This window comes from Neoarius graeffei, chromosome 19 (assembly GCF_027579695.1).
Source record: "Neoarius graeffei isolate fNeoGra1 chromosome 19, fNeoGra1.pri, whole genome shotgun sequence".
Lineage (NCBI taxonomy): Eukaryota > Metazoa > Chordata > Actinopteri > Siluriformes > Ariidae > Neoarius > Neoarius graeffei.
The window spans coordinates 41,450,817-41,477,421 of NC_083587.1; the positions used below are offsets into that span (position 1 = coordinate 41,450,817).

Below are 26,605 nucleotides of genomic sequence, written 5' to 3' on the forward strand. Positions count from 1 at the left end.
ATAACAGCGGCCTCTAGAGACCAAAACAGTCCTAGTCCTAACAGGACCCCCCCCCCCAGGAGCGATCCCAGGGCGATCCGGATGGGCCGAATGGAAGTCCCGACACAGTTCTTTATCTAGGACATCCCGAGCAGGAACCCAGCAGCGCTCCTCAGGACCATAGCCCTCCCAGTCCACCAGATATTGCAACCCGCCGCGGACCCGGAGGAAGTCAAGCAGGCGATGCACAGTGAACACAATCTGACCCTGGAAGATGCGGGGGGTGGGGGGTTCCTAGGGGCAGGGGCATACGTAGACGTCAGTACGGGCCGCAACAGGGAAACATGGAAAGTGGGGTTGATCCTCAGAGTCCGGGGCAACTGGAGCCGGTAGGAGACAGGGTTCACCCTGCGCACCACCTTGAAGGGGCCAATGTAGCGAGGAGCAAGCTTGCGGTTCTCCACCCGCAGCGGAAGGTCCTTAGTGGACAGCCAAACCCGCTGCCCAGGGCGGAAAGCGTGTGCAGGTCTTCTATGGTGGTTGGCCTGAGTCTGGTTGGTTCTGGAGGTCTATATGAGGGTCTTCCTGACCTTGCTCCAGGTCTTGCGACACCGTCTCACATATTGGTTGACCAAGGGCACCCCCGCGTCCTCCTCCTGGTCCGGGAACAGAGGTGGCTGGAACCCGAATTGGCACTGGAATGGCGACAGCTTGGTGGCCAATGACTGCAGGGTGTTGTGGGCGTACTCTGCCCATGGCAGCCAGGTGCTCCACGATGTCGGGTTATCCATAGCCAGGCCTCGCAGGGTGGTTTCCAGGTCCTGGTTGAGCCTCTCCGTCTGGGACTGTGGGTGAAACCCAGAGGAGAGACTGGCAGTGGCTCCGATGACCTTGCAGAACCCGTGCCACACTCGGGAGGAGAACTGGGGCCCTTGGTCTGAGACGATGTCCTGTGGAAGACCAAAGACTCAGAAGACATGATTAAACATAAGTTTCGCTGTTTCAAGAGCAGAGGGGAGTTTGCACAGTGGTATGAAGCGGCAGGCCTTGGAGAATGTCAACTATGACCAAAATGACCGTGTTACCTTGTGACTCAGGGAGACCCGTGATGAAGTCGACTGCCACGTGGGACCAGGGACGCCAGGGAATGGTCAGAGGATGCAGGAGACCCTGGGGACGCTGTCGTGGGTTCTTGGTTCTGGTGCAAACCTCACAGGACAGGACAAATGACCTTACTTCCTTCTCCATGTTAGGCCACCAGAAGCGTCTTTTCAGGAAGTCCAGGGTCCTCCGAGCTCCCGGGTGGGCGGTGAGAGGGGAAGAGTGACCCCACTGGAGGACCTTGGCCCGGGCTTGATGTGGGACGTACAAGAGGCCCAGTGGCCCCGTCCCAGGACCGGGGTCCTGGCGTTGGGCTCGTCGGACAGCCTCCTCAATACCCCAGCGGACAGGGGCCACAATCCGGGACACAGGAATAATAGGCCCGACTTCACTCTCCCTGTTAGTGGCAGAGAACAGCCTGGACAGTGCGTCAGGTTTGGTGTTCTTGGAGCCGGGGCGGTACGAGAGGGTGAAGTCAAACCGACTGAAAAACAGGGCCCACCTAGCCTGTCGAGGGTTCAGTCTCTTGGCTTGCTGGAAGTACTCCAGGTTCTTGTGGTCAATCCAAACCAGGAATGGATGTTGCGCTCCCTCCAGCCAGTGCCTCCACTCCTCAAGGGCCAGTTTGACCGCTAGCAGTTCTTGATCCCCCACATCGTACCGGGACTCCGCAGGACTCAGGCGGTGGGAGAAGTAAGCGCAGGGGTGCAGCTTTCCTTCCGAACGTTGAGAGAGCACCGTGCCGACACCACTGTCCGACACCACTGTCACCTCCACGATGAATGGTTGGGAGGTGTCCGGGAGGACCAGAATGGGTGCCGTGCAGAAGCGGTCCTTGAGGTCTTTGAACGCCTTTTCCGCCTGAGCAGACCAGACATAAGATCCACCTGTCCCTTTGGTGAGGTCTGACATGGGTGCTACTACAGAACTGAGGTTCCTGATGAACTTGCGGTAGAAGTTAGCGAATCCTAAGAACCGCTGAACCTCCTTAACAGACTTGGGAGTAGGCCAGTCCCGGACGTCCAGGGTCTTGGCAGGGTCCATTTGGAGTTGGCCTGTCCGTACAATAAATCCCAGAAAGGAGACCTCGGGAACATGAAATTCGCATTTCTGGGCCTTGGCGAACAGATTGTTCTGTAGCAGCCTCTGGAGAACCTGGCAGACATGGTGGCGGTGCTCCTGCACAGTCTTGGAAAAGATAAGGATGTCGTCGAGGTAGACAAAAACGTACAGGTTAATCATGTCCCTTAAGATGTCATTGATTAGGGCCTGAAAAACAGCTGGTGCGTTGGTGAGTCCGAAGGGCATCACCTGGTATTCGTAGTGCCCAGACGGGGTGTTAAAGGCAGTCTTCCACTCGTCTCCCTGTCGGATACGGATGAGGTGGTATGCGTTCCGTAGGTCCAACTTGGTGAAGACGGTGGCGCCTTGGAGCAGGTCGAAAGCAGTGGACATCAGCGGAAGGGGATATCGGTTGCGCACAGTGATCTTGTTCAGGCCCCTGTAGTCAATACATGGTCAGCGCCCCCCCCCATCCTTCTTGCCAACAAAGAAGAAGCCGGCACCAGCAGGTGAGGTGGAGGGTCGAATGAACCCAGAGACCAGGGCGTCTTTGAGGTATTCCTCCATGGCCTTGCATTCTGGCTGAGAGAGGGAAAACAGTCTGCCACGAGGAGGGGTAGTCCCAGGGAGCAAGTCGATGGCACAGTCGTAGGCCCGGTGCGGAGGAAGAACGGCGGCCCTGCTCTTGCTGAATACCTCCTTGAGATCCCAGTACTCTGTGGGAACTTGAGATAACTCGGTGAGATCAGGGGGCTCGGCAGGAGACACAGGAGAGCTAGAGAGCAGACAAGAGGCATGGCATGCAGGGCCCCATTCCACAACCTGACTTGTTACCCAGTCTATGTGAGGGTTGTGGCGAGTAAGCCAAGGAAGGCCTAGAATAACTGGGAACTCAAGTGAAGGAATCAGGTGCAGGGATATTTCTTCCTTGTGACCTTGAGACTGGAGGAAGACTGGAGAAGTAACTTGGGTGACTCTTCCATCACCTAACGCTTGGCCATCAAGGGCAGACACAGACAGTGGGACTTCAAGAGGTGCAGTCGGAATATTGATGCTTTGGGCGAAGTGAATATCCATAAAGTTCCCAGCCGCCCCTGAGTCTAACAAAGCTTGACAAGAGTGGACAGACTCACCCCAGGAGATGGAGACCGGGATGTAGATTCCTTGGCCAGGGAGTCCGGGAGAGAGGGTAGGCCCCGTCACAACCCTCCCTCGGCTGGACGGGGCGGTCCAGCCGCCCCAAGAGTTCCCAAGAGTTCGGGACATGATGCTCGGAAGTGACCAGGCTTGCCACAGTAGATGCAGCACTTGTCCCTCCTTCTGCGCTCCCTCTCAGATGCGGAGAGGCGAGTACGACCCACTTGCATGGGTTCTGGACAATCACTGAAGGAGGTAGACGGTCTCCAGGTAGAGGTAGGGAGGCTGGGGGGCTCAAGGCTTGGTGGTGTTCTCTCATCCTGTTGTCCAGATGAATAGCATGTGAGATGAGGGTTTCGAGGTCACTTGGGCATCCAATAGAGGCCAGACCATCCTTGATGGGGTCAGACAGACCATGGTGGAAGGCTGACACCAGGGCAGTCTCATTCCATCCACTTACTGCTGCGAGCGTCCGGAACGAGATGGCGTAATCTGCGACGCTTCCTCCTTGCCGGATGGACATGAGCTTTCGGGCTGCGTTGGTACTGATGTCTGCCTGATCGAAGACCCGAAGCATCTCTTCAGAAAACAGCTGGAAATCAAGGCACTCAGGTCCCTGTCTTTGCCAGATAGCAGTAGCCCAGGCTCACGCCTTACCAGCTAATAAGGTGATCACAAAGGCAATCTTGCGGCGGTCCGTAGTGTAGGTGGTAGGCTGAAGCTCAAAGGTGAGTTGACACTGGGTAAGGAACTCTCGGCACTCACTGTGCTTGCCGTCGTACCTCTATGGTGCAGGAAGGCTGGGTTCATGAGGTGAAGAGGGCAGCATGGCAGGAGGCACAGGAGCAGGAGCTGGATCAGGAGATGCAGGCAGAGATGTCAGCTGTGCCAGGGTTTTCCCAATTTGCTGAAGCAGTTCCTCGTGGCGAGCAAGGGCCTCACGTTGGCTGGTGAGCGTACATCCATGAGCATCTATGGTCGCTCCGAAGCGTGTCAAAGCTGCCATAATTCCCTGAAGGTTGGCCGGGTAGACAGTTGAAGCAGCCTCTGCTGAGTCGGTCATGAAGGAGTCTTTCTGTTAGGGTTTTGCTGGGATTCGAACCTGGTTCGTTGGTGTGATAATCCAGCAAACCCCTACTGGGCCACCAGGGGGATGACTCAAATGCAGAGGCGTGAGGCGGAAGTAGAAAAAGTATCAAAAAGGTTTATTTACAATATGTACAAAAAATATCCAAAAAGTAAAAATACAAAAACGCTCAGAAGATATAAGGGAAAAAATAAAAAAATCCCAAAGTACAAAACAAAAGCCAAAACAACAGAAAAGAAAAGGCAAAAATACCAAAGCTCAGAAGATCCAAAAACACAGTAACTACTAGGTCCAAAAGAAAAGCAAAATGCAAAATAAAGAACACGGTACAGAGGAAACTGGAGATAAACATAACAGCACAAAGACTCCGTGACAAGAGGACTGAACTCAGGGGGTATAAATACACAAACTAAATTGAACACAGGTGAAGATAATTAGGACTAAACAGGCAATTAACACAAACACAAAACACAGGAACAGTGGCGGCCTCTAGAGGCCAAAATAAACATGACACGAAAAGGAAATAACAGCAGCCTCTAGAGGCCAAAACAGTCCTAGTCCTAACATAGACCACTGAAGAATTTCCTTGCTCTGCCAGGAGATCAAAGGATCGTGAAGCTGTTGCCATGAATAGCCAAGAATAAGGTCGTGACTTACTGTATTTGACACATAGCAAGATTTGCTCTGAATGCAGAATGCCTACTTGGAGGTGAAGTGGTGTGGTCCGTGAAGTGACGAGACAGAGTCCTATTGGTCCTCCGTCAATGGACCTAATGCCAAGCATGCTTTACAATGGGACCGTGGGCAAGTTGAGTTTCTGCACAATGGAATGGCTGATAAAGTTTCCTTCTGCCTCTGAATCAATGAAGGCACACAGGATGTGTGTGGAATCGGTCAACTTCAATAATACCGGGATTTTGAAAGACATGGATGCAAATTTTCTCACCAGACTCCGTGTGTAGAACCTTCTGCTAGAGCTGCACAGGACAGTGGTTGAGCTGAGGTTTGGAGCTCCTGCAGTAGAAACACAACCCCTCCTTCCTCCGTCTCTTGCACTCAGAACGTGACAGCCTGGTGCATGAAACCTCCATGGGAGAGCGGTCTTCAGTAGCTGTGATAGGCTGAACACCTTCCTGGATGGAAGGGCTGAGAGTCAACAGATGGTCAAGCCGGATGACCAAATCGATCAGCGAGTCCAGCGTGAGTTGTTCGTCTCGGCACACTAGCTCGCTGAGAATAGCAGGACGTAGACCCTGATGGAAGACAGCCTTCAAAGAGGGCTTGTTTCATCCACTAGCTGCTGCCAGGGTTCTGAAGTCAAGAGCATATTCCACCATACTTCGAGAACCCTGCATGATGGTAAGCAAACTTTCACCAATTTCAATACCTTCTGGTTCATGGTCAAATACCCTCTTTAACACAGTGGTGTTAAAGAGGGTATTTGGAGGTGAAGTGGTGTGGTTCGTGAAGTGACGAGACAGAGTCCTATTAGTCCTCCGTCAATGGACCTAATGCCAAGCATGCTTTGCAGCGGGGCCGTGGGCACTGCTCATACAATGTGGTTTGTTCTTGGTCTTTGCCTCATACTGTGCTTGCCCAGCATAGCACTTTGCCAGAGAGAAAAGAGAGGAATTTAGCGATTTTATGCTTATCGGAGAGATTTGGCATGGTGGCGAAATACATAGAGCATTGAAGCAAGAAACCCTTATAAGCAAGGGCATCTCCAGTAAACTTCTCATGTGCAGGGAGTTGTAGCATGGGGCTAGGAAGAGACTCAGAGCACGGTAGGAGGGCCTGTGACATCACGGTGGTCAGCTGCGTTAGGCAGATGTTGAGGTCCGCTAGCATCTGTTGATGTCACCTACTGGGAGAACCCTGAGCATTCAAAGCAGTCCGCTTCACTTCTTCCGCTATATCCATGACTATCCTGTCAGAGTACAGGTACTTACAGATGTAAATGCAGAGGAGAGCAGGGAACCAGACTGTCGACGAAGCCAAAATGATAGACAAGAATCAAGAGGTCAGGAAACAAGCGAGGGTCAGTCGATCAGCAAACAGAGGAGATGAGACAAATAGCGTAAATGAAGGAAGGCTAGCAAAGGTCAGAAACTAGAAAGACAGATAGAGAAATACAAGGCTTGGTATGAACCGGGTAGATACAGAACGATACTTCACATTACAGTGGAGTGTGAGAGAGGTTTATTATAGGAGAGGGGCTAATTGAGGAAATGAGTGTCAGCTGTAGTTAATATTCAGAAGACAGAGGGTGCTGTGAGTCTTGGGGATTGTAGTCTTGAATGTCCATGTTTGCAGTTCATGTTGACATCAGGTTTACTGACAGGAAGACTGAAACAGTAAGGTCTATTATATCCTTTTCTTAAGAAAAATGTATTTAATCCTATGCAATGTGACTATTCTTGTGTATAGCCTGCTAAGCCAGTATTAAGATTAAATAAAAAAAAAAGTTTTATTAAAACGCACGTAAAAAAATACAAACTAAAAAGGGCATTAAAACAAATCAACTGTAAAATACAGTAAAGGAACAAGCTATAATATATTTCAGTTAACTGTAAAATACTGTGAAAGTACTTTAAAAGTTCATGCTGGATTTTTCATTAACAGTGTAAAACCATAAATTTTAGTTGTCAGGTATACAGGTGACAGATGGATGTAAAAGTAATAGAGTGTTTATTGAAGGCAAGCTGGCAGACCAATCCAAATCAAGAAGCAAAGGCAGAGTCAGTAAACAGGCAGTGGTCAGGCAAGGAACAGACAAATTGTCAAATGTCAAGACGATAAGCGATAATCCAAATACAAACTGAGTCAATAACCAAGTAATCAGCATGAACAATAATGGCTTGGTCAAGTCAGGCATGGGAACCCTTAGTGTTTACTTCACAATGAGAATCTGAACTGAGAGTCCTTGAATACTGTGGCTCTGATCAGGAACAGGTGTGATTGATTAGAACTCTGGAGACTGAAAGTGATGCAGTGCAGTGTAGTGGTGGTGGTGGTTGTCCTTCAAACATGGCCACCCACAAACACCAAGCAGTTACCCATCCATGACAACCGCCCCACCCACACACCTGAGGAGCTCACTCCGGGAGCAATACTTTTTGGGCAGCCCTGAGGGCGAGGGCCTAGTTTATCAGGATACTTGGCCTGAAAGTCCCAACAGAGCAGAGGGTCTAAAATGTCCATAGCTGGGACGCAACTGCATTCCTTGGGATCATACAGTGGTGCTTGAAAGTTTGTGAACCCTTTAGAATTTTCTATATTTCTGCATAAATATGATCTAAAACATCATCAGATTTTCACACAAGTCCTAAAATTAGATAAAAAGAGTACCCAGTTAAACAAATGAGACAAAAATATTATACTTGGTCATTTATTTATTGAGGAAAATGATCCAGTATTACATATCTGTGAGTGGCAAAAGTATGTGAACCTCTAGGATTAGCAGTTAATTTGAAGGTGAAATTAGAGTCAGGCATTTTCAATCAATGGAATGACAAATCAGGCGTGAGTGGGCACCCTGTTTTATTTAAAGAACAGAGATCTATCAAAGTCTGATCTTCACAACACATGTTTGTGGAAGTGTATCATGGCACAAACAAAGGAGATTTCTGAGGACCTCAGAAAAAGAGCTGTTGATGCTCATCAGGCTGGAAAAGGTTACAAAACAATTTCTAAAGAGTTTGGACTCCACCAATCCACAGTCAGACAGATTGTATACAAATGGAGGAAATTCAAGACCATTGTTACCCTCCCCAGGAGTGGTCGACCAACAAAGATCACTCCAAGAGCAAGGTGTGTAATATAGTCAGTGAGGTCACAATGGACCCCAGGGTAACTTCTAAGCAACTGAAGGCCTCTCTCACATTGGCTAAATGTTAAATGTTCATGAGTCTACTACCAGGAGAACACTGAACAACAATGGTGTGCATGACAGGGTTGCAAGGAGAAAGCCACTGCTCTCCAAAAAGAATATTGCTGCTCATCTGCAGTTTGCTAAAGATCATGTGGACAAGCCAGAAAAATGTTTTGTGGATGGATGACACCAAAATAGAACTTTTTGGTTCAAATGAGAAGCATTATGTTTGGAGAAAGGAAAACACTGCATTCCAGCAAAAGAACCTTATCCCATCAGTGAAACAGAATGGTGGTAGTATCATGGTTTGGGCCAGTTTTGCTGCATCTGGGCCAGGACGACTTGCCATCATTGTTCCATCAATGAATTCTGAATTATACAGGCGAATTCTAAAGGAAAATGTCAGGACATCTGTTCATGAACTGAATCTCAAGAGAAGGTGGGCCATGCAGCAAGACAACGACCCTAAGCACACAAGTCATTCCACCAAAGAATGGTTAAAGAAGAATAAAAGTCAATGTTTTGGAATGACCAAGTCAAAGTCCTGACCTTAATCCAATCGAAATGTTGTAGAAGGACCTGAAGTGAGCAGTTCATGTGAGGAAACCCACAAACATCCCAGAGTTGAAGCTGTTCTGTACAGAGGAATGGGCTAAAATTCCTCCAAGCCGGTGTGCAGGACTGATCAACAGTTAACGGAAACATTCAGTTGCAGTTATTGCTGCACAACACCAGATAATGAAAGCAAAAGTTCACATACTTTTGCCACTCACAGATAATGTAATATTGGATCATTTTCCTCAGTAAATAAATGACCAAGAATAATATTTTTGTCTCATTTGTTTAACTGGGTTCTCTTTATCTACTTTTAGGACTTGTGTGAAAATCTGATGTTTTAGGTCATATTTATGCAGAAATATAGACAATTCTAAAGAGTTCACAAACTTTCAAGCACCACTGTAGACCTCCCAGTCTACCAGATATTCAAGGTTGTCCCTTTTGCAGTTAGAGTTGAAGATCTTGTAGACGATGTAGATGGGCTGTCCATCAAGGGTGAGAGGTGCAGGGGGTGAAGTGGAATGTATTTTGGTGCCGAAGGGACCAAGGATAGCTGGTTTCAGGCATGATACGTGGAATGACTGAGAGGCACTTGTGTTGGGGCAGGTCTAGCTTGTAGGTGACATTGATGCACTGTAAAATCTTGAAAGGGCCAATGTACTTTGCACTGAGTTTTTTTGCATCATTGTGGGATCCTTATGTCCTTGGTTGACAACCATACTCACCTGGGTTGTACTGTGGAGTCTCCCATCCATTACAGTCAATGGGCCTGCTAGCCAGGCTAAGGAAGCAGCCATTCAAACCCCCATTACCCAACATCATCTTGACCAATGCAAGATCCGTCAATCACAAGATCAGTGAGCTGGAATTACATTTTGCAGTAAATCCCTCCGTTCGTGATTGCTGTGTGCTGATCATCACGGAGACCTGGCTACATCAACTGATCCCAGATGCTACAGTACAGCTAGTGGGCTGCACCGCTCATCACTACAACAGAAACAGAGACTCCAGTAAGAGTAGAGGAGGGGGACTGTGTGTATATGTTCACAATGACTGGTGTACAAACAGTAAGATCACACACACCCATTGCTCTCCTGACATAGAAGCAATGACAGTCATTTGCAGACCCTTTTATCTGCCCAGAGAGCTGACGGTGGTGCTCATTACTGCTGTTTATATTCCACCAAATGTTCATACAGTGTACAGTATGTGTGAACTGCCGTGTGGGTGTCACATGTAAATAAAAAGCAATAATTCTGATTAACCTGTGATTTAGTAAGTGTTCATGGCGTCCAAAACGCCTTTCACTGATTCTGACACCGCTGATGAAGCTGTCAGAGCAACATGCGACGACGCGTCGACATGCAAAAGGTTTGCAACAAGTAAAGGATACTGGACCGACCCTTACATACAGTATTTTGTGCGTCAGACAGGTGAACGCAAGGCACCTGAGATTAACCGAGGCTATTATGCCCGTGTCCAAGGAGTGAACCACCTGCTTGATGCATTTCTTAAAAAGACTCAGTGTGACTGCCAGGTGGTGAATCTTGGCGCAGGACTGGACACCACTTTCTGGAGACTGAAGGCTGAGAATGCTTTGCCGAAAAAGTACTTTGAAGTTGACTTCCCTATGATTGTTGCCAGGAAGATACACCATATCAAGACAAAACCTCCTTTGTCAAAGCCCTTGATTGAGACCCATTCAGCTGATTCACTCTTATTAGATGGTCACAACCTGGACTCAGACAGATACTGTATCATAGGTGCTGACCTCCGAGACCTGCCAGGTTTAGAGGAAAAACTCAGAAAATTCAACATAAATACAGAATTGCCAACGTTCTTTGTTTCTGAATGTGTGCTGGTGTACATGACCCCAGAGCAATCATCCAAACTGGTGCACTGGGTTGCACACACCTTCCATACTGCCATGTTCATCAACTATGAGCAGGTGAACATGGCTGACCGCTTTGGGCAGGTCATGATTGAGAATCTGCAGAGACGGCAGTGTAATCTGGCTGGAGTGGATGTGTGCCAGTCATTGGATTCTCAGAAAGAACGCTTCCTGTCTACAGGATGGGAGAGTGTGAATGCACTGGATATGATGGCAGTCTATAGCCTGCTTCCTCAGGAAGACATAAGCAGGATTGAACGACTGGAGTTTTTAGATGAAAAAGAGCTGCTCCAGCAGCTTCTTCAGCACTACAGTATCTGCTGGGCAGTGAAGGATACACTCAGTCTAGGCATTTCACAAATTGGGTTTTAAGTTTCACTGCGACTTGTTGGGAGGACTGGAAGCCTTTGTGCCAAGGTCAGGATGAATTGGAGGAAGTCATTTCAACTTATTTTTCCCTTTGTGACGTCAATAAAATAAATGATGAGACCAAAAAAAAAAAAAAAAAAAAAACCCCTCCTTGAACTGCCACCTTATTGTGGTGGAGGGGTTTGTGTGCTTGAATGATCCTAGGAGCTATGTTGTCGGGGGCATTATGCCCCTGTCAGGGTTTCCCAAGGCAGACAGGTCCTAGGTGACAGGCCAGACTAAGAGCAGTTCACCAAAACCCCTATGGAGAGAAATCCGAGGACCGTGACGTCGCCCGGGATGACGCAGCCGGGGCCCCACCCTGGAGCCAGGCCCGGGGTTGGGGCTCGTATGCGAGCGCTTGGTGGCCGGGCCTTTGCCCATGGGGCCCGGCCGGGCTCAGCCCGAAGAGCTGACGTGGGCCCGACCTCCTGTGGGTCCACCACCCACAGAGGTAGCAGTAGGGGACTGGTGCAATGTGGATTGGGTGGCAGTCGAAGGCAGGGGCCTCGACGACCTGATCCCCGGACACAGCGGCTAGCTGTTGGGACATGGAATGTCACTTCGCTGGGGGGGAAAGAGCCTGAGCTTGTGCGGGAGGTTGAGAGGTACCGGCTAGAGATAGTCGGGCTCACCTCCACGCACAGCTTGGGCTCTGGAACCCAGCTCCTCGAGAGGGGCTGGACTCTCCACTTCTCTGGAGTCGCCCGTGGTGAGCGGCGGCGGGCTGGTGTGGGCTTGCTTATAGCTCCCCAGCTCAGCCGCCATGTGTTGGAGTTTACCCCAGTGAACGAGAGGGTCGCCTCGCTGCGCCTTCGGATTGGGGAGAGGGCTCTTGCTGTTGTTTGTGCCTATGGCCCAAATAGCAGTATAGAGTATCCGGCCTTCTTGGAGTCCCTGGGAGAGGTACTGAGGAGTGCTCAGACTGGGGACTCCATTGTGTTACTGGGGGACTTCAATGCTCACGTGGGAGATGACAGTGACACCTGGAGGGGCGTGGTTGGGAGGAACGGCCTCCCCGATCTGAACCCGAGTGGTGTTTTGTTATTGGACTTCTGTGCTAGTCACGGTTTGTCCATAACGAACACCATGTTCGAGCATAGGGGTGTCCATAAGTGCACGTGGCACCAGGACACCTTAGGTCGGAGGTCAATGATCGACTTTGTAGTCGTTTCATCTGATCTCCGGCCCTATGTCTTGGACACTCGGGTGAAGAGAGGGGCTGAGCTGTCAACTGATCACCACCTGGTGGTGAGTTGGATCCGCTGGCGGAGGAGGAAGCTGGACAGACCTGGCAGGCCCAAACGTATGGTGAGGGTCTGCTGGGAACGTCTGGCCGAGCACTCTGTCGGGGAGGTCTTCAACTCCCACCTCCGGGAGAGCTTTTCCCAGCTTCCGAGGGAGGCGGGGGACATTGAGTCTGAGTGGACCATGTTCTCTACCTCCATTGTGGACGCAGCTGTTCAGAGCTGTGGCCGCAAGGTCTCCGGTGCCTGTCGTGGCGGCAATCCCCGAACCCGGTGGTGGACACCAGAAGTAAGGGATGCCGTCAAGCTGAAGAAGGAGTCCTATCGGGCCATGTTAACCTCCAGGACTCCCGAGGCAGCTGACGGGTATCGGCAGGCCAGGCGTGCTGCAGCTCGGGCAGTTGCGGAGGCAAAAACTCGGAACTGGGAGGAGTTCGGGGAGGCCATGGAGAAGGACTATCGGTCGGCCTCGAAGAAATTCTGGCAAACCGTCCGGCGCCTCAGGAGGGGGAAGCAGTACTCTGCCAACACTGTTTACGGTGCGGGTGGGGAGCTGTTGACCTCGACTGGGGACATTGTCGGGCGGTGGAAGGAATACTTTGAGGATCTCCTCAATCCCACCGTCATGTCTTCCACTGAGGAGACTGAGGCTGATGACTCAGAGGTGGACTCGTCCATTACCCAAGCCGAAGTCACTGAGGTGGTTTGCAAGCTCCTCGGTGGCAAGGCACCGGGGGTGGATGAGATCCGCCCTGAGTATCTCAAGTCTCTGGATGTTGTGGGGCTGTCTTGGTTGACACGCCTCTGCAACATCGCGTGGCGGTCAGGGACAGTGCCTCTGGAGTGGCAGACTGGGGTGGTGGTCCCTCTTTTTAAGAAAGGGGACCGGAGAGTGTGCCCCAATTATAGGGGAATCACACTTCTCAGCCTCCCAGGGAAGGTTTACTCCAGGGTACTGGAGAGGAGAATTCGACCAATAGTCGAACCTCGGATCCAGGAGGAACAATGCGGTTTTCGTCCTGGTCGCGGAACACTGGACCAGCTCTATACCCTTCATAGGGTGCTCGAGGGTTCATGGGAGTTTGCCCAACCAGTCCACATGTGCTTTGTGGATCTGGAGAAGGCATTCGACCGTGTCCCCCGTAGTATTCTGTGGGGGGTGCTTCGGGAGTATGGGGTTCGGGGCTCTTTGCTAAGGGCTGTCCGGTCCCTGTACGAACGGAGCAGGAGTCTGGTTCGCATTGCCGGCAGTAAGTCAGACCTGTTCCCAGTGCATGTTGGACTCCGGCAGGGCTGCCCTTTGTCACCGGTTCTGTTCATAATTTTTATGGACAGAATTTCTAGGCGCAGCCAGGGGCCAGAAGGAATCCTGTTTGGGAACCACAGGATTTCATCTCTGCTTTTTGCGGATGATGTTGTCCTGTTGGCTTCTTCAAACCAGGACCTTCAGCATGCACTGGGGCGGTTTGCAGTCGAGTGTGAAGCGGCTGGGATGAGAATCAGCACCTCCAAGTCCGAGGCCATGGTTCTCGACCGGAAAAGGGTGGCTTGCCCTCTCCAGGTTGGTGGAGAAGTTCTGCCTCAAGTGGAGGAGTTTAAGTATCTCGGGATCTTGTTCACGAGTGAGGGAAGGATGGAGCGTGAGATCGACAGGCGGATCGGTGCAGCCTCCGCAGTGATGCGGTCGCTTTACCGGTCCGTTGTGGTGAAGAAGGAGCTGAGCCAAAAGGCGAAGCTCTCAATTTACCGGTCGATCTACGTTCCGACTCTCACCTATGGTCATGAGCTTTGGGTAATGACCGAAAGAACAAGATCGCGGATACAAGCGGCCGAAATGAGTTTCCTTCGCAGGGTGGCTGGGCGCTCCCTTAGAGATAGGGTGAGAAGCACAGTCACTCGGGAGGAGCTCGGAGTAGAGCCGCTGCTGCTCCACATCGAGAGGAACCAGCTGAGGTGGCTCGGGCATCTTTTTCGGATGCCTCCTGGACGCCTCCCTGGGGAGGTGTTCCAGGCATGTCCCCCCGGGAGGAGGCCCCGGGGAAGACCCAGGACACGCTGGAGGGACTATGTCTCTCGGCTGGCCTGGGAACGCCTCGGTGTTCTTCCCGAGGAGCTGGCCGAGGTGTCTGGGGAAAGGGAAGTTTGGGCTTCCCTGCTTAGACTGCTGCCTCCGCGACCCGGTCCCGGATAAAGCGGAAGAAGACGAGACGAGACGAGACGAGACGAGACAAATGTTCATGTTAGCATAGCTCTCGCCTACCTACATGACATTGTTCATAGACAGCAGCAAGCTCATCCTGAGGAAGTACAAATCATTGCTGGGGATTTTAATCAAGCATGCTTAAAGACTGTCCTTCCCAAATTTGTACAGTATGTACAGTGCTCCACCAGAGGGATTAACACACTGGACAGTGTCTAATCTGAAGCATGCTTACAGAGCAGTCCCCCTCCCATGTCTGGGTCTGTCTGACCATCTCTCACTGCTCATCCCTGCATACACTCCCTTCAGGAAGAAAACTAAGCTGTTCATAAAGACTGTAAAAACCTGGCCAGAGGGTGCACTCTCCAAGCTGCAGGACTGCTTTGCTGTCACAGAATGGAATATCCTTGAACAACAGAACTTATAGGGCTTTACTGACACCATTCTGTCTTACATCAAGTTTTGTATGGATAATGTCACAGTGAACAAGTACATCCATGTTTATCCAAACAGAAAGCCCTGGATGACAAGCAAAGTTCAGTCACTCCTAAAGGCCCGTAACTCTGCCTTCAGGACAGGTGACAAGGCCCTGTACAACACAGTGAGAGCAGACTTAAGGAGGGGCATTAAAGGTGCAAAGGAGGCCTACAAGAGGAAGGTGGAGGACCATCTGTCAAACAACAACCCACACCAAGTGTGGCAGGGACTAAAACACCTCACAAACTATAAAGACAACACCTCTGTGACCATCAATGCCAACGCCTCACTAGCAGAAGAATTAAACCAATTCTTTGCCCACTTTGAGGCAACGAGGCCTCACAGTCACACACCCCTCACAGATTGCAAACTCTCTCTCACACACACACACACACACACACACACACACACACACACACACACACTCCAGGAACATCAAGTGAGGCATGTGTTTAGATCTGTGAACACAAGGAAAGCTGCTGGACCAGATGGAGTACCTGGTGAAGTACTCAAATCCTGTGCTTACCAGCTCTCAGCAGTCTTCACTAAGATCTTTAATCTCTCCCTGACACATGCCACTGTCCCACCTTATCTCAAGTTGGCTACTATAATCCCCATCCCCAAAAACTCAACCACCAGCAATCTCCGTGACTATAGACCCACTGCTTTGACACCAGTAATCACTTAATGCTTTGAGAGACTAATGTCACATCACATTAAAGGCTGCCTCCCTCCTGCCTTTGATCCCCATCAATTCACATACAGAGCAAACCAATCTACTGATGGTGCCATCTTCACAGCCCTCCACACTACTCTGAGCCACCTGGAACAGCTGGGGACCACTGTAAGGATGCTCTTTGTCAATTACAGCGCGGCTTTTAATACCATCATCCATGACATCCTTGTGGACAAGCTGGCTGCCCTGGATTTTCCCCCAGCCACTTGTGCCTGGATCAAAGACTTTCTTACAAACCACCCACAGACTGTCAAGATCAGCGCTCACAGCTCCTCCACCCTCAATGCTTAGCACTGGCTCTCCACAAGGCTGTGTGCTGAGCCCTCTCCTGTATGCCATCTACACCCATGACTGTACTCCCACCCACCCCAATAATTACATTTGCAGATGACACCACCTTGGTGGGGCTCATAATTGGAGGGGACGAGTCGGCGTACAGGGACAAGGTGCAACAGCTGTCAAAGTAGTGTATCAAAAACAACCTGGCTCTCAACACCAAGAAAACAAAGGAGATGGTCATGGACTTCAGGAGGCACAAAGCTGAACCTGCTCCCCTCTGCATCAATGGAGACTGCGTGGAGAGGGTCCACACCTTTAAATTCCTGGGGACTCTCATCTTTGAGGACCTCTCCTGGTCAGCTAACACAACAGCCATGGTGAGGAAGGCCCCACAGCGAATCCACTTCCTGAGAGTCTTCAGAAGGAACAGACTGGAGGAGAGGCTGTTGGTGACCTTCTACCGCTCCACCATCGAGAGTGTACTGGCTTTCTCCATCACAGTGTGGTATGCTGGCTGCACAGCGGCTGACAAGAAAAAGCTGCAGAAGGTGATAAGGTCAGCTAAAAAGACAATTGGCTGTCCTCTGCCCTCCCTGGATGACATCACTAGCGCTTGATGCCTCTCCAGAACTAGGAAGCTCATTCATGACCACCTCCATCCCGGACACCACCTGCTCAGCCTGTTGCCCTCTGGAAGCAGGTACAGGAACATAAAGAGCAGAACAGACTGAAAAACAGCTTCCTTCCATGGGCTGTCAGGACACTTAATACGCACATGGGTTGCTAAAATGGTCTTTGCTATTTTTATGAAGTGTGATAACTACCTCAATTTTATTTATTTGTTCCATTTTCATGACATCAGAAACCAGAATCAGAAACACTTTAATTGCCAGGTATGTGGACACACACGAGGAATTTGACTCCGGTTCACTTAGCTCTCATAGTACAAAACAGATTAAAAAAAAAAAAAGCGTAGACACAAAATCAAACAAACAAGCAAACAACAACAACAACAAAAATAGGTGCATAGTGCAAAGTAATCCAGTTAAGTCAAGTATGGAATAGTTAAATAAATATAAAGTATACAGTGTGCACAGAATGACGGTATAAGTGTTCAGATATTTTACAAGTGATATTACTGATATATGAATCTGGATTTTAGCTGTTCGGTGCAATATGGTGCATAGTGCAAAGATGAATAGTAAATTTAAATAAGTATAAATATAAGTAACCGTGAGCACAGAATGACAGTATGAGTGTGCAGATATTTTGCAAGTGATATTACTGATATGTGAATCTGTATTTTAGCTGTTCATCACAGAGACAGCCTGAGGGAAGAAACTGTTCTTGTGTCTGGTTGTTTTTGTATACAGAGATCTATATCCCCTCCCTGAGGGGAGAAGATTAAACAGATTGTGACCAGGGTGTGATGGGTCCGCAGAGATGTTACCTGCCCATTTCCTGACTCTGGACAAGTATAAGTCTGACCCATATTTTGTTTTTGTGTGTTCTTGTTTTCAAGTATATTCTTGTTCTATGTTTTTAATACACCTTCAGTTGTGGCATGTCAATTTCGTTGGATGGGTGACTGTGCAATGACAAAGGCTCTCTTATACTGTTGCACCACTTGCTCTAGGTGCTAGTGCAAACACTCCCACACCTGCTCACTGTACTTAAACCAATCAGTGACTGTGGGCACATCGGTGCGAGTCATCCCATGTGAAGAAGGGAGGTTGGTAACAGAGTACGCACTGCAAGGGTGAGGGTGTAAGTGTTGTAATGAATTTTCAGTGTGTCAGAATGAATTTTGTGCATACTTGGCCCACGGCAGAAACTGCATCCAGTCCCTTGGATTCTTAGCCCAAAAGATTGCGTTGTCCCTTCTGCAGTTAGAAGGAAAAGCACCCAATCTTCTGATTGGCCCTTTCTACCTGGCCTTTGGATTGTGGGTGGTATTAAGAAGAAGTTAAGCTCACTGAAACCCCCAACCTTTCCATAAACCTGGACCAGACCCGGGACGTGAACTGGGGCCCTGATCACGGACTTTCTTTGGGGATGCCATAGTAGCTAAAGACATGTGAAAAAACAGTTCTGCCATTTCAAATGCTGTGGGTAAGCCAACTACAGGGATGAGCCTCAAGGATTTTGAGAACCGGTCACTGATCATCACGATGACAGTACTGCCCTAATACTCAAGATGATCAGTGAGTCTATGGCAATGTGGGACCAGGGGTGCTGTGGAATGGGTAATGACATGAGTTTGCCTACTGGGAGCATCCAGGGCACTTTAGCTTATGCACATGCAGAACAGGAAGAGATGAACTTGATGTCAGTTAATATATATATGCTAGGCCACCAGTCCTTGGCCTTGAAAAGCTGGCAGGTACATTGGCTGCATGGATGCCCAATAGCAGGTGAAGCATGAACCCAGGTAATCAGTTGGCCTCGGAGGTGTGGCAGGACATAAGTGAGATTAGCAAGGCAGTTGGCAAGAAAATGATATAGCAAGGTCTGAGCAAGTTCTCTGTCTATGTCCCAAGTTAGGGCATTGACAAAACAAGCAGGAGACATGAGTTCATGAGCTGGGCCAGTGGTTGGGGAGACATGGGACATAGCATCAGCCTAAATGTTCTTTGAACTGGGTCTGTAGGCTATGGTGAATTGGAACCATGTGAAGAAAAAGGCCCAGTGGGCTTGGCAAGGATTCAGTCTCTTGGCTGACTTGAGGTATGCCAGATTCTTGTGATCTGTGTAGATAGTAAAAGGATAGGCTGGTCATCCTAGCCAGATGTCACCACTCCTCTAATACAATTTTACCACCAGTTGCACCCAGTTGCCAATGTCATAATTCTGTTCAGCAGGAGTTAGCTTCTTGGAAAAAGTCACAGGGTGTAATTTGGGCTTCACATCAAAATGTTGTGAAAGCACTGCTCTGACCCCTGATTCCAAGGCATCCACCTCAGCAGTGAAGGGTTTCATGGGATCAGGGTTGTTTGAGGATGGGAGCAGATGTGAAGCCTGTCTTAAGTTATGTGAAGGCCCGTTCAGCCTCAGGGTTCCACTGAAGGCACTTGGGCACTTTCTTGAGTAGGATGGTGAGTGGGGCAGTGATAGAGCTGAAATCCATCATGCATCACCGATAGAAGTTGGTGTATCCCAGAAAACGTTTGAGCTCCTTCACAGTAATGGGAGTAGGCCACATGGTGACAGCAGCAGCAACTTCTTGATCTGTGCTCATGCCCACCACAATGATGTAGCCCAAGAAGGAAATTTGCATACAATGAAACTCGGACTTCTCTGCTTTGACTAAAAGATGTTTTTTGAGGAGTCGAGCCAGGACTTTAACATGACTTGCATGAATTTCAAGACTAGGAGAGTAAATCAAAACATCAAATGTGAAACTTTCCAAGCATATCCCTCAATACATAATTTATTAGGCATTGTTCCATCAGCACTAGGCATGCAAAATAGCCCATATAGCATGGCAGTACTTGGAGTGGCCAGAGGTGGTGCTAAATGCCATCTTCCACTCATCGCCCTCATGGATGCACGAGGGTGTATGCACTACACAGGTCCAGTTTGGTAAACACCTTGGCTGGTCAGAGTTGTTCCAATGCTGATGGAACTAAGGCCAAGGGGCAGGGTAAATTTACCATGGGCTGAATCAGATTATGGTAGGTCAGTGCATGGTCTGAGGCCCCCTCCTTTCTTCTTCATGAAAAAGAAACAAGCAGATACAGGTGACATAGATGGACAGATGTACCCTTGTTGTAGACCCTCCTGTACATAATCCTCCATAGCTTTCTACTCAGAGATGGAAAGTGGGTAGACTCTGCAGCAGCGTCTTGCATAGGCATTTAGAGTCTCCGTGCCATCTCGCTGTCCATGACTTTTCCTGTGGCTCCAGAATTTATCAGGGCAGACAGAACATGGACCGATTCTGAGAGCCTTATCTGTATGTCAAGCTTCAATGATTTGAACAAGTGTGGCTTAAATGGACTTGCTGAGAGAGGACTAGAGGTGTTTGGGACCCTCTCATTCAAGGTGGGATCCCTTAAGCATTTTATGAGAAAGGCAGTGTGACACATGGTGAGTGGCTTCCCCGCAGTAGAAGCACAGCCCCCTCTTTGAGCCTTCGATTTAATTCTGATTGAGTCATTCTGGTGCAGAAGATCTCCCTAGGCTCCATGATCTCTGTGAAAGGTGGATGAGACAGTTGTGCAGTGACTGTTGGTTCCAGAGCAAGCTGCCTAGCCGGATGGACATGTCGATTAGAGAGTCCAGAGGCGCCTGTACTACCAAAAATATCTTAGCAAGTGAAAGTATCTTGAATAGTTTAAACTATCTAGCATTTCCTATTAGAATACAAAAACACCAATTCTGAGATTATTAAACCTAGTTCTAGATTGCAACCAACTTATTCCAAGATGTCTTATTAAGTAAAAAATATCTGTCCATGCAGCAAGATAATTAAGTAATTTTCTCCTCAAATTCAGTTTTCAATTTTTTGCAGTGTGTTCATCTCAGCATGCTAGTTCAGTGAGCACATTTGGGTCGAGTCCTAAACAGAATTGTTCCATCCGCTTCCAGCTGCGAGTGAGCAAAACTCCAGCACATAATCTGCAACTCATCTCCACCCCTGCTCGACAGCGAGCAACTGTTCACTGACCTCCACTCCTTCAGGATTGTGATCAAATACCCAGTGAAACAGTTTAACGAGGTGTTTGTAGGAGGTAGTCGGCTCACCGCCCTCCTCCCATACAACAGTTGCCCACTTGAGCACCTTTCCTGATAGCAGACTGATTAACTGGTTGATGGTGCCATCTAAAATGTGAAAAACATGGAACATTGTAGCAAGAATCCCTTACACTCAGATACTTCTCCTGAGAACTTTTCAGAACATGCAGTGAGCATGCTGGGACCCATAACCAGCAGCACCTGCAAAACAGCGGTGGTAAGCTAAGTGATGGATGTATCCATTTCACCCAGACACTGCTGTTGTTCTCCCAGGAAACACCCCTGTGCAGATGCAGCAGCATGTCTGCTCTCTTCTGTTCCATCCATGGTGATGGAGAAGTAATGTCAGGTATGCAGGTGACAGACAGATGTAAAAGCAGTAGAGAGTTTATTTAAGGCAAGCTGGAAGGCAAATCCAAATCGTGACGCAAAGGCAGAGTCAGTAAACAGGCAAGTCATGTGAGGAGCAAACAATGGCAAAGGCAGAGACTATAAATGATTATCCAAATATGATCTGTGTCGATAACCAAATAACTAGCATGAAAAATAAAGGCTTGATAAAGTCAGGCATGGAAACAGTGTTTACTGCATTTTATGAGAATGTGAACGGACAGTCCTTAAATATTGTGGCTGTGATCAGGAACAGGTGTGATTGATTGGAACTCTGGAGACAGAGTGGTGCATTGCAGTGTGGTTAAGTCCAAGGTGGCCATGTTTGAAAGCCGCTGCAAACTCTGAGCAGGTGCAAACATATCATTCGTGACAGTAAACTAATGTTAATTTTTAATTTTTTTTAAAAAACAGGATTTTTTTGTGGGATTACCACAGTGCAGTACAGTGGAGTTGACCTCAGATTTGACAGACAAATCAACTGCCAGTTTTCACCATGTCAGAATGATTGTCAAGTTTAAACCTATACATTGGGGTCAGACATTCCTTGTTTTCCTGAACACGGTTACTGCAGAATGCTGTTGCCAAGTTGATCACAGGCACAAAGATGAGGGAGCATATTACACCAGTCCTCATTCAGTCCATTGGCTTCAGTTTGTTTGGTTTTTTAAGAGTTCTTTTTTGTTTGTAAAGCTCGTAATGGTCTGGCCCTTCTTTATATTAGTTACTTTCAATTGGCTTATTCCAGCCTTTGATTGCACAAAGATCTTTGAGGTTTTCCTCACAAAATTAAAACTCAAGGCTGACTGGGCATTTGCCATCTAAGCCCCTTAACTCTGGAACGGCTCCTGGAACCTACCTACTTGCACCCAATGGTATTTGAGTAGGGTCAATAAGTGATGGTCTGTTAAATTAGTTGGATTTTTTTTTTGCTGTTTTTTGTTGTCTGCTATTTGTGTTATATTAAATTATTTTTATATTCCTTATGCCATTTTATTTTTTGTACTGTTTTATCTGGTGTATGTCGGAAATGGCAGGCACTTACATGAGCAGTCACAGGGGAGGGAGGGTGCATTGCAAACTGGTAGACAAAGCCAAATTGAGAGCCAAACTTGGGGTCAGGGGAAAGCCAAGGATCGAGCGATGCGCAGACTGACCATAGGAGCCTAGACTAGTAATCGGAGTTGGGAACTAGTGGAGCTAGAGTCAAGGTAATGGGAAGTCAACATCACGGGAAGCCAACACTATAAATAACAGCTCAGGAGGGTCAGGTAGTAATACACTGAGCGATACTTTGCACTGGTGGGTTGGTGTTCGAGTCCTTAAGTACTCTAGTAAATGTGTGATGCTGATTAGAATTCCAGGGAGGGAGGGCCATGAAGTGTTTGGGAGTTGTAGTCCATGGCGGCCATGTTTAGAGGCATGTCACTAGGACTGTGTGGGACAATGTACAGCACTTTGATCAATGTGGGTCATTTTAAAATTTGCTTTTATAAATAAACTTCTTGCACAACTGACTTCACGTCACAAAAAACATAAGCTTGATTGTTCCACTGAATCCAATAATCATGGCACAACACTGAAATGTACAGAAGAAATATATTAACATCTCATATTTATTAGGGTATCTTTTAAAGAACGTTCTCTGTGGCATGTTCATCAGCAGCTAACCACCAGTCCATGGCATGATCCTTGCTCTTTCCAATAATACAGACATAATGCACAAGATGCATTATATGGTGTAGCCCAATATAACATATGTACTAGACTTGTGCAATGTGATACTGTCCACTGCCATTATATTGAGTGACATATGCCAATTATATTACCAGCTAGTACACACACTGCCTAGGAGCTCTGTAAAAAACATCTGAGTAAGCTTGGATGAGGTATCACTAAAACACACAAAAGGAACAGTCTTTTTCTCCCCAATATAATTAGAGATGAACCAACCTTCCAATATTAACAGATTTGCAGGATGCCTCCTGCCCCCTTCCCCTCATATCACATGCTCTCAACTCATGTGGAAACGTTTGGGCTCCCCCACTTTCCATCAAGGTAAATGGAGAATGTTTTGAGCTCATTAATATGAAATAAATTCCGGCAGCATGGTGGTGCAGTGGTTAGCACCATCACCTCACAGCAAGAAGGTTCTGGGTTTGAACCTCATGGCCAAATGGACCTTTCTGTGTGGAGGTTGCATGTTCTCCCAGTGTCTGCATGGGTTTCCTCTGACAGTTCAAAGACATGCAGATTAGGGAAAAAATATTAAGCTACTGGGTGCATACTTAATGCTGGTCCCAAGCCCAGATAGATTAGGGAGGGTTATGTCAGGAAGGGCATCTGATGTCATAACCTATGCTAAATCAAATATGTGGATCATACATTTGTTAGGATGGTCAGCTGTGGAGACCCCTAATGGGAGCAGCCGAAAGAAGACTATGAAATATAATCCATCAGTGTACATTTGACTTGGCTAACATTAGGCAAGTATATATTGCATCATGATGTATATTGCTCCAAACATTTTCAAAAGAGAAAAAAGTGACAAAATATTTTAACCCCAAAAGATTAAACAGGCCTATAATAGTGTCAACTCCAACACTAGAAATGCATGTTAATGATTAATAGAAAGAGATTAAATATGGTGTTTTGTTTTTCTTTTTGACCAACTCTTTCATGTGATATGATGGCCGCATGAACAACAAAGTACCAAAATACGCTCCTCCCCCTCTTTCTTTTTTTTTTTTTAAGGCTGATGCTATTTGCACCCAGGGTGTCAGCCAACAAAGCTATTTGTATCCAGGGTGGATAGCCAATGTGGCTATTTACACTTGGGTATATGCACAGCACCTCCCAGAGAAAAGCACCCAGTTATCTGTAGATGACAATACTATTTACACCCTAACCAGTTGTAAATGGCCAAATAGCTAACACGGTGAAAATAGACAAATAGCTGCCACATGCCTTATGATTTTTAACTGTTTACTGTGCATTACTGCAAAATTGCCAGTCAACTGAGTTTTTGCAACTGCCACAGTTCCTGAATACACAGCTGATATTATGTCTCCTCTTAAAAGGTGCAATAGCTAATATTTTTAAATTTCTTACTGGTACAGATAATGTGGACAAATACATAGAAATTATTATTCATTCATTTTTATACTGGTTACCCACTGCAGGTCTGGGCTGGAGCCAATCCTTGCTGACATTGGGTGAGAGGTGGGGTACACCTCAGACAGGTTGCCAGTCTATTGTCAGGCTAACACAGACAGATAGCTATTCACACTCACATTCATTCCCATGGGCAATTTATAGTAGCCCGTTGACCTAATCCACGTGTTTTTAGACTGCAGGAGGAAACCCATGCAGGCACGAGGAGAACAGACTCCACACAGAATGGCCTCCGGTTCAAACCTGGAACCTGCTTGCTGTGAGGTGACAGTGATGATCACTACAACGTTGTACTCCACTAGAAATTCTCTCATCTCATCTCATTATCTCTATCCGCTTTATCCTGTTCTACAGGGTCGCAGGCAAGCTGGAGCCTATCCCAGCTGACTACGGGTGAAAGGCAGGGTACACCCTGGACAAGTTGCCAGGTCATCACAGGGCTGACACAGACAACCATTCACACTCACATTCACACCTATGGTCAATTTAGAGTCACCAGTTAACCTAACCTGCATGTCTTTGGACTGTGGGGGGAAACCGGAACACCCAGAGGAAACCCACGCGGACACAGGGAGAACATGCAAACTCCGCACAGAAAGGCCCTCGCCGGCCATGGGGCTCGAACCCGGACCTTCTTGCTGTGAGGCGACAGCACTAACCACTACACCACCGTGCCGCCACTAGAAATTATTTTTAAAAAAAATATTATATATATATATATATATATATATATATATATATATATATATATACACACACACAAACACACACACACACACGCGCGCATCTCAAAAAATTAGAATACCATGAAAAAGTTCCTTTTTTCATAATTTAATTCAAAAAGGTAAACTTTCATATATTATATATTCATTACATGTAAAGTGAAATATTTAAAGCCTTTTTTGTTTTCATTTTGATGATTATGGCTTATAGCTCATGAAAATCAGAAATCCAGTCTCTCAAATTATTAGAATATTCCCTAAGATCAATCAAAAAAAGGATTTACAATACAGAAATGTCCAACTTCTGAAAAGTATATTCATTTATACACTCAATACTTGGTTGGGGCTCCTTTACCATGAATTAATGTATTAATGTGGTGTGGCATGGAGGTGATCAGTCTGTGGCACTGCTGAGGTGTTATTGAAGCCCAGGTTGCTTTGATAGTGGCCTTCAGTGTATCTGTATTTTTGGGTTGGGTGTTTCTCATCTTTCTCTTGACAATACCCCATAGATTCTCTATGGGGTTCAGGTCAGGCAAGTTGGCTGGCCAATCAAACACAGTAATATCATGATCAGCAAACCATTTGGTAGTAGTTTTGGCACTGTGGGTAGGTGCTAAGTCCTGCTGGAAAAGGAAATCAGCATCTCCAAAAAGCTCATCAGCAGATGGAAGCATGAAGTGCTCTAAAATCTCCTGGTAGATGGCTGTGTTGACTTTGGACTTGATAAAATACAGTGGACCAACACCAGCAGATGACATGGCACCCCAAATCATCACAGACTGTGGAAACTTCACACTGGGCTTCAAACACCTTGGATTCTGTGCCTCTCCACTCTTCCTCCAGACTCTAGAACCGTGATTTCCAAATTAAATGCAAAATGTACTTTCATCTGAAAAGAGGACTTTGGACCACCGAGCAACAGTCCATTTCTTTCTCTCCTTAGCCCAGATGAGACACTTCTGACATTGTCTCTGGCTCAGGAGTAGCTTGATATTAGGAATGCGAAAGTTGTATCCCCTTTCTTGAAGATGTCTGTTCGTGATGGGTCTTGATACACCGACATCAGTCTCAGTCCACTCCTTGTGAAGCTCTCCCAAGTTCTTGAATCAACTTTTCTTGGCAATTCTCTCAAGACTGTGGCCATCCCTGTTGCTTGTGCACCTTTTCCAGCCACCCTTTTCAGCAATGACCTTTTGTGGTTTACCCTCCTTGTGGAGGGCATCAGTGATCATCTTCTGAACAACATTCAAGTCAGCAGTCTTCATGATTGTGGTTGTATGTACTGAACTAGACCGAGAGATACACTGTGTTCATACTGTTTTACTCAAACTCAAAATGAAATATTCTAATATTTTGAGATGTTTTTTATATGTTTTTGTACTGTATGCCATACTGATTAAAATAGAAAAATGCTTGAAACATTTTAGTTTGTGTAATGAGTCTATAATGTACAACATTTTCACTTTCTTAAATAACTGATGGAAAATATTGAACTTTTTCACAATATTCTAATTTTTTGAGATGCACTAGTATACACACACACCAC

General features: G+C 47.4%; 2 protein-coding genes across 2 annotated transcripts in view; one reads left to right on the plus strand and one right to left on the minus strand.

Moving 5' to 3' along the window:
* sycp2l (synaptonemal complex protein 2-like) overlaps positions 1-26,605 on the minus strand; it is a 163,268-nt gene that overhangs the window by 22,163 nt on the left and 114,500 nt on the right. The window lies entirely within an intron of this gene.
* LOC132867933 (leucine carboxyl methyltransferase 1-like) lies at positions 9,994-11,179 on the plus strand. Its single transcript, XM_060900898.1, has one exon. The coding sequence runs from the start codon at positions 10,081-10,083 to the stop codon at positions 11,056-11,058; it is 978 nt and encodes a 325-aa protein (XP_060756881.1). The 5' UTR covers positions 9,994-10,080; the 3' UTR covers positions 11,059-11,179.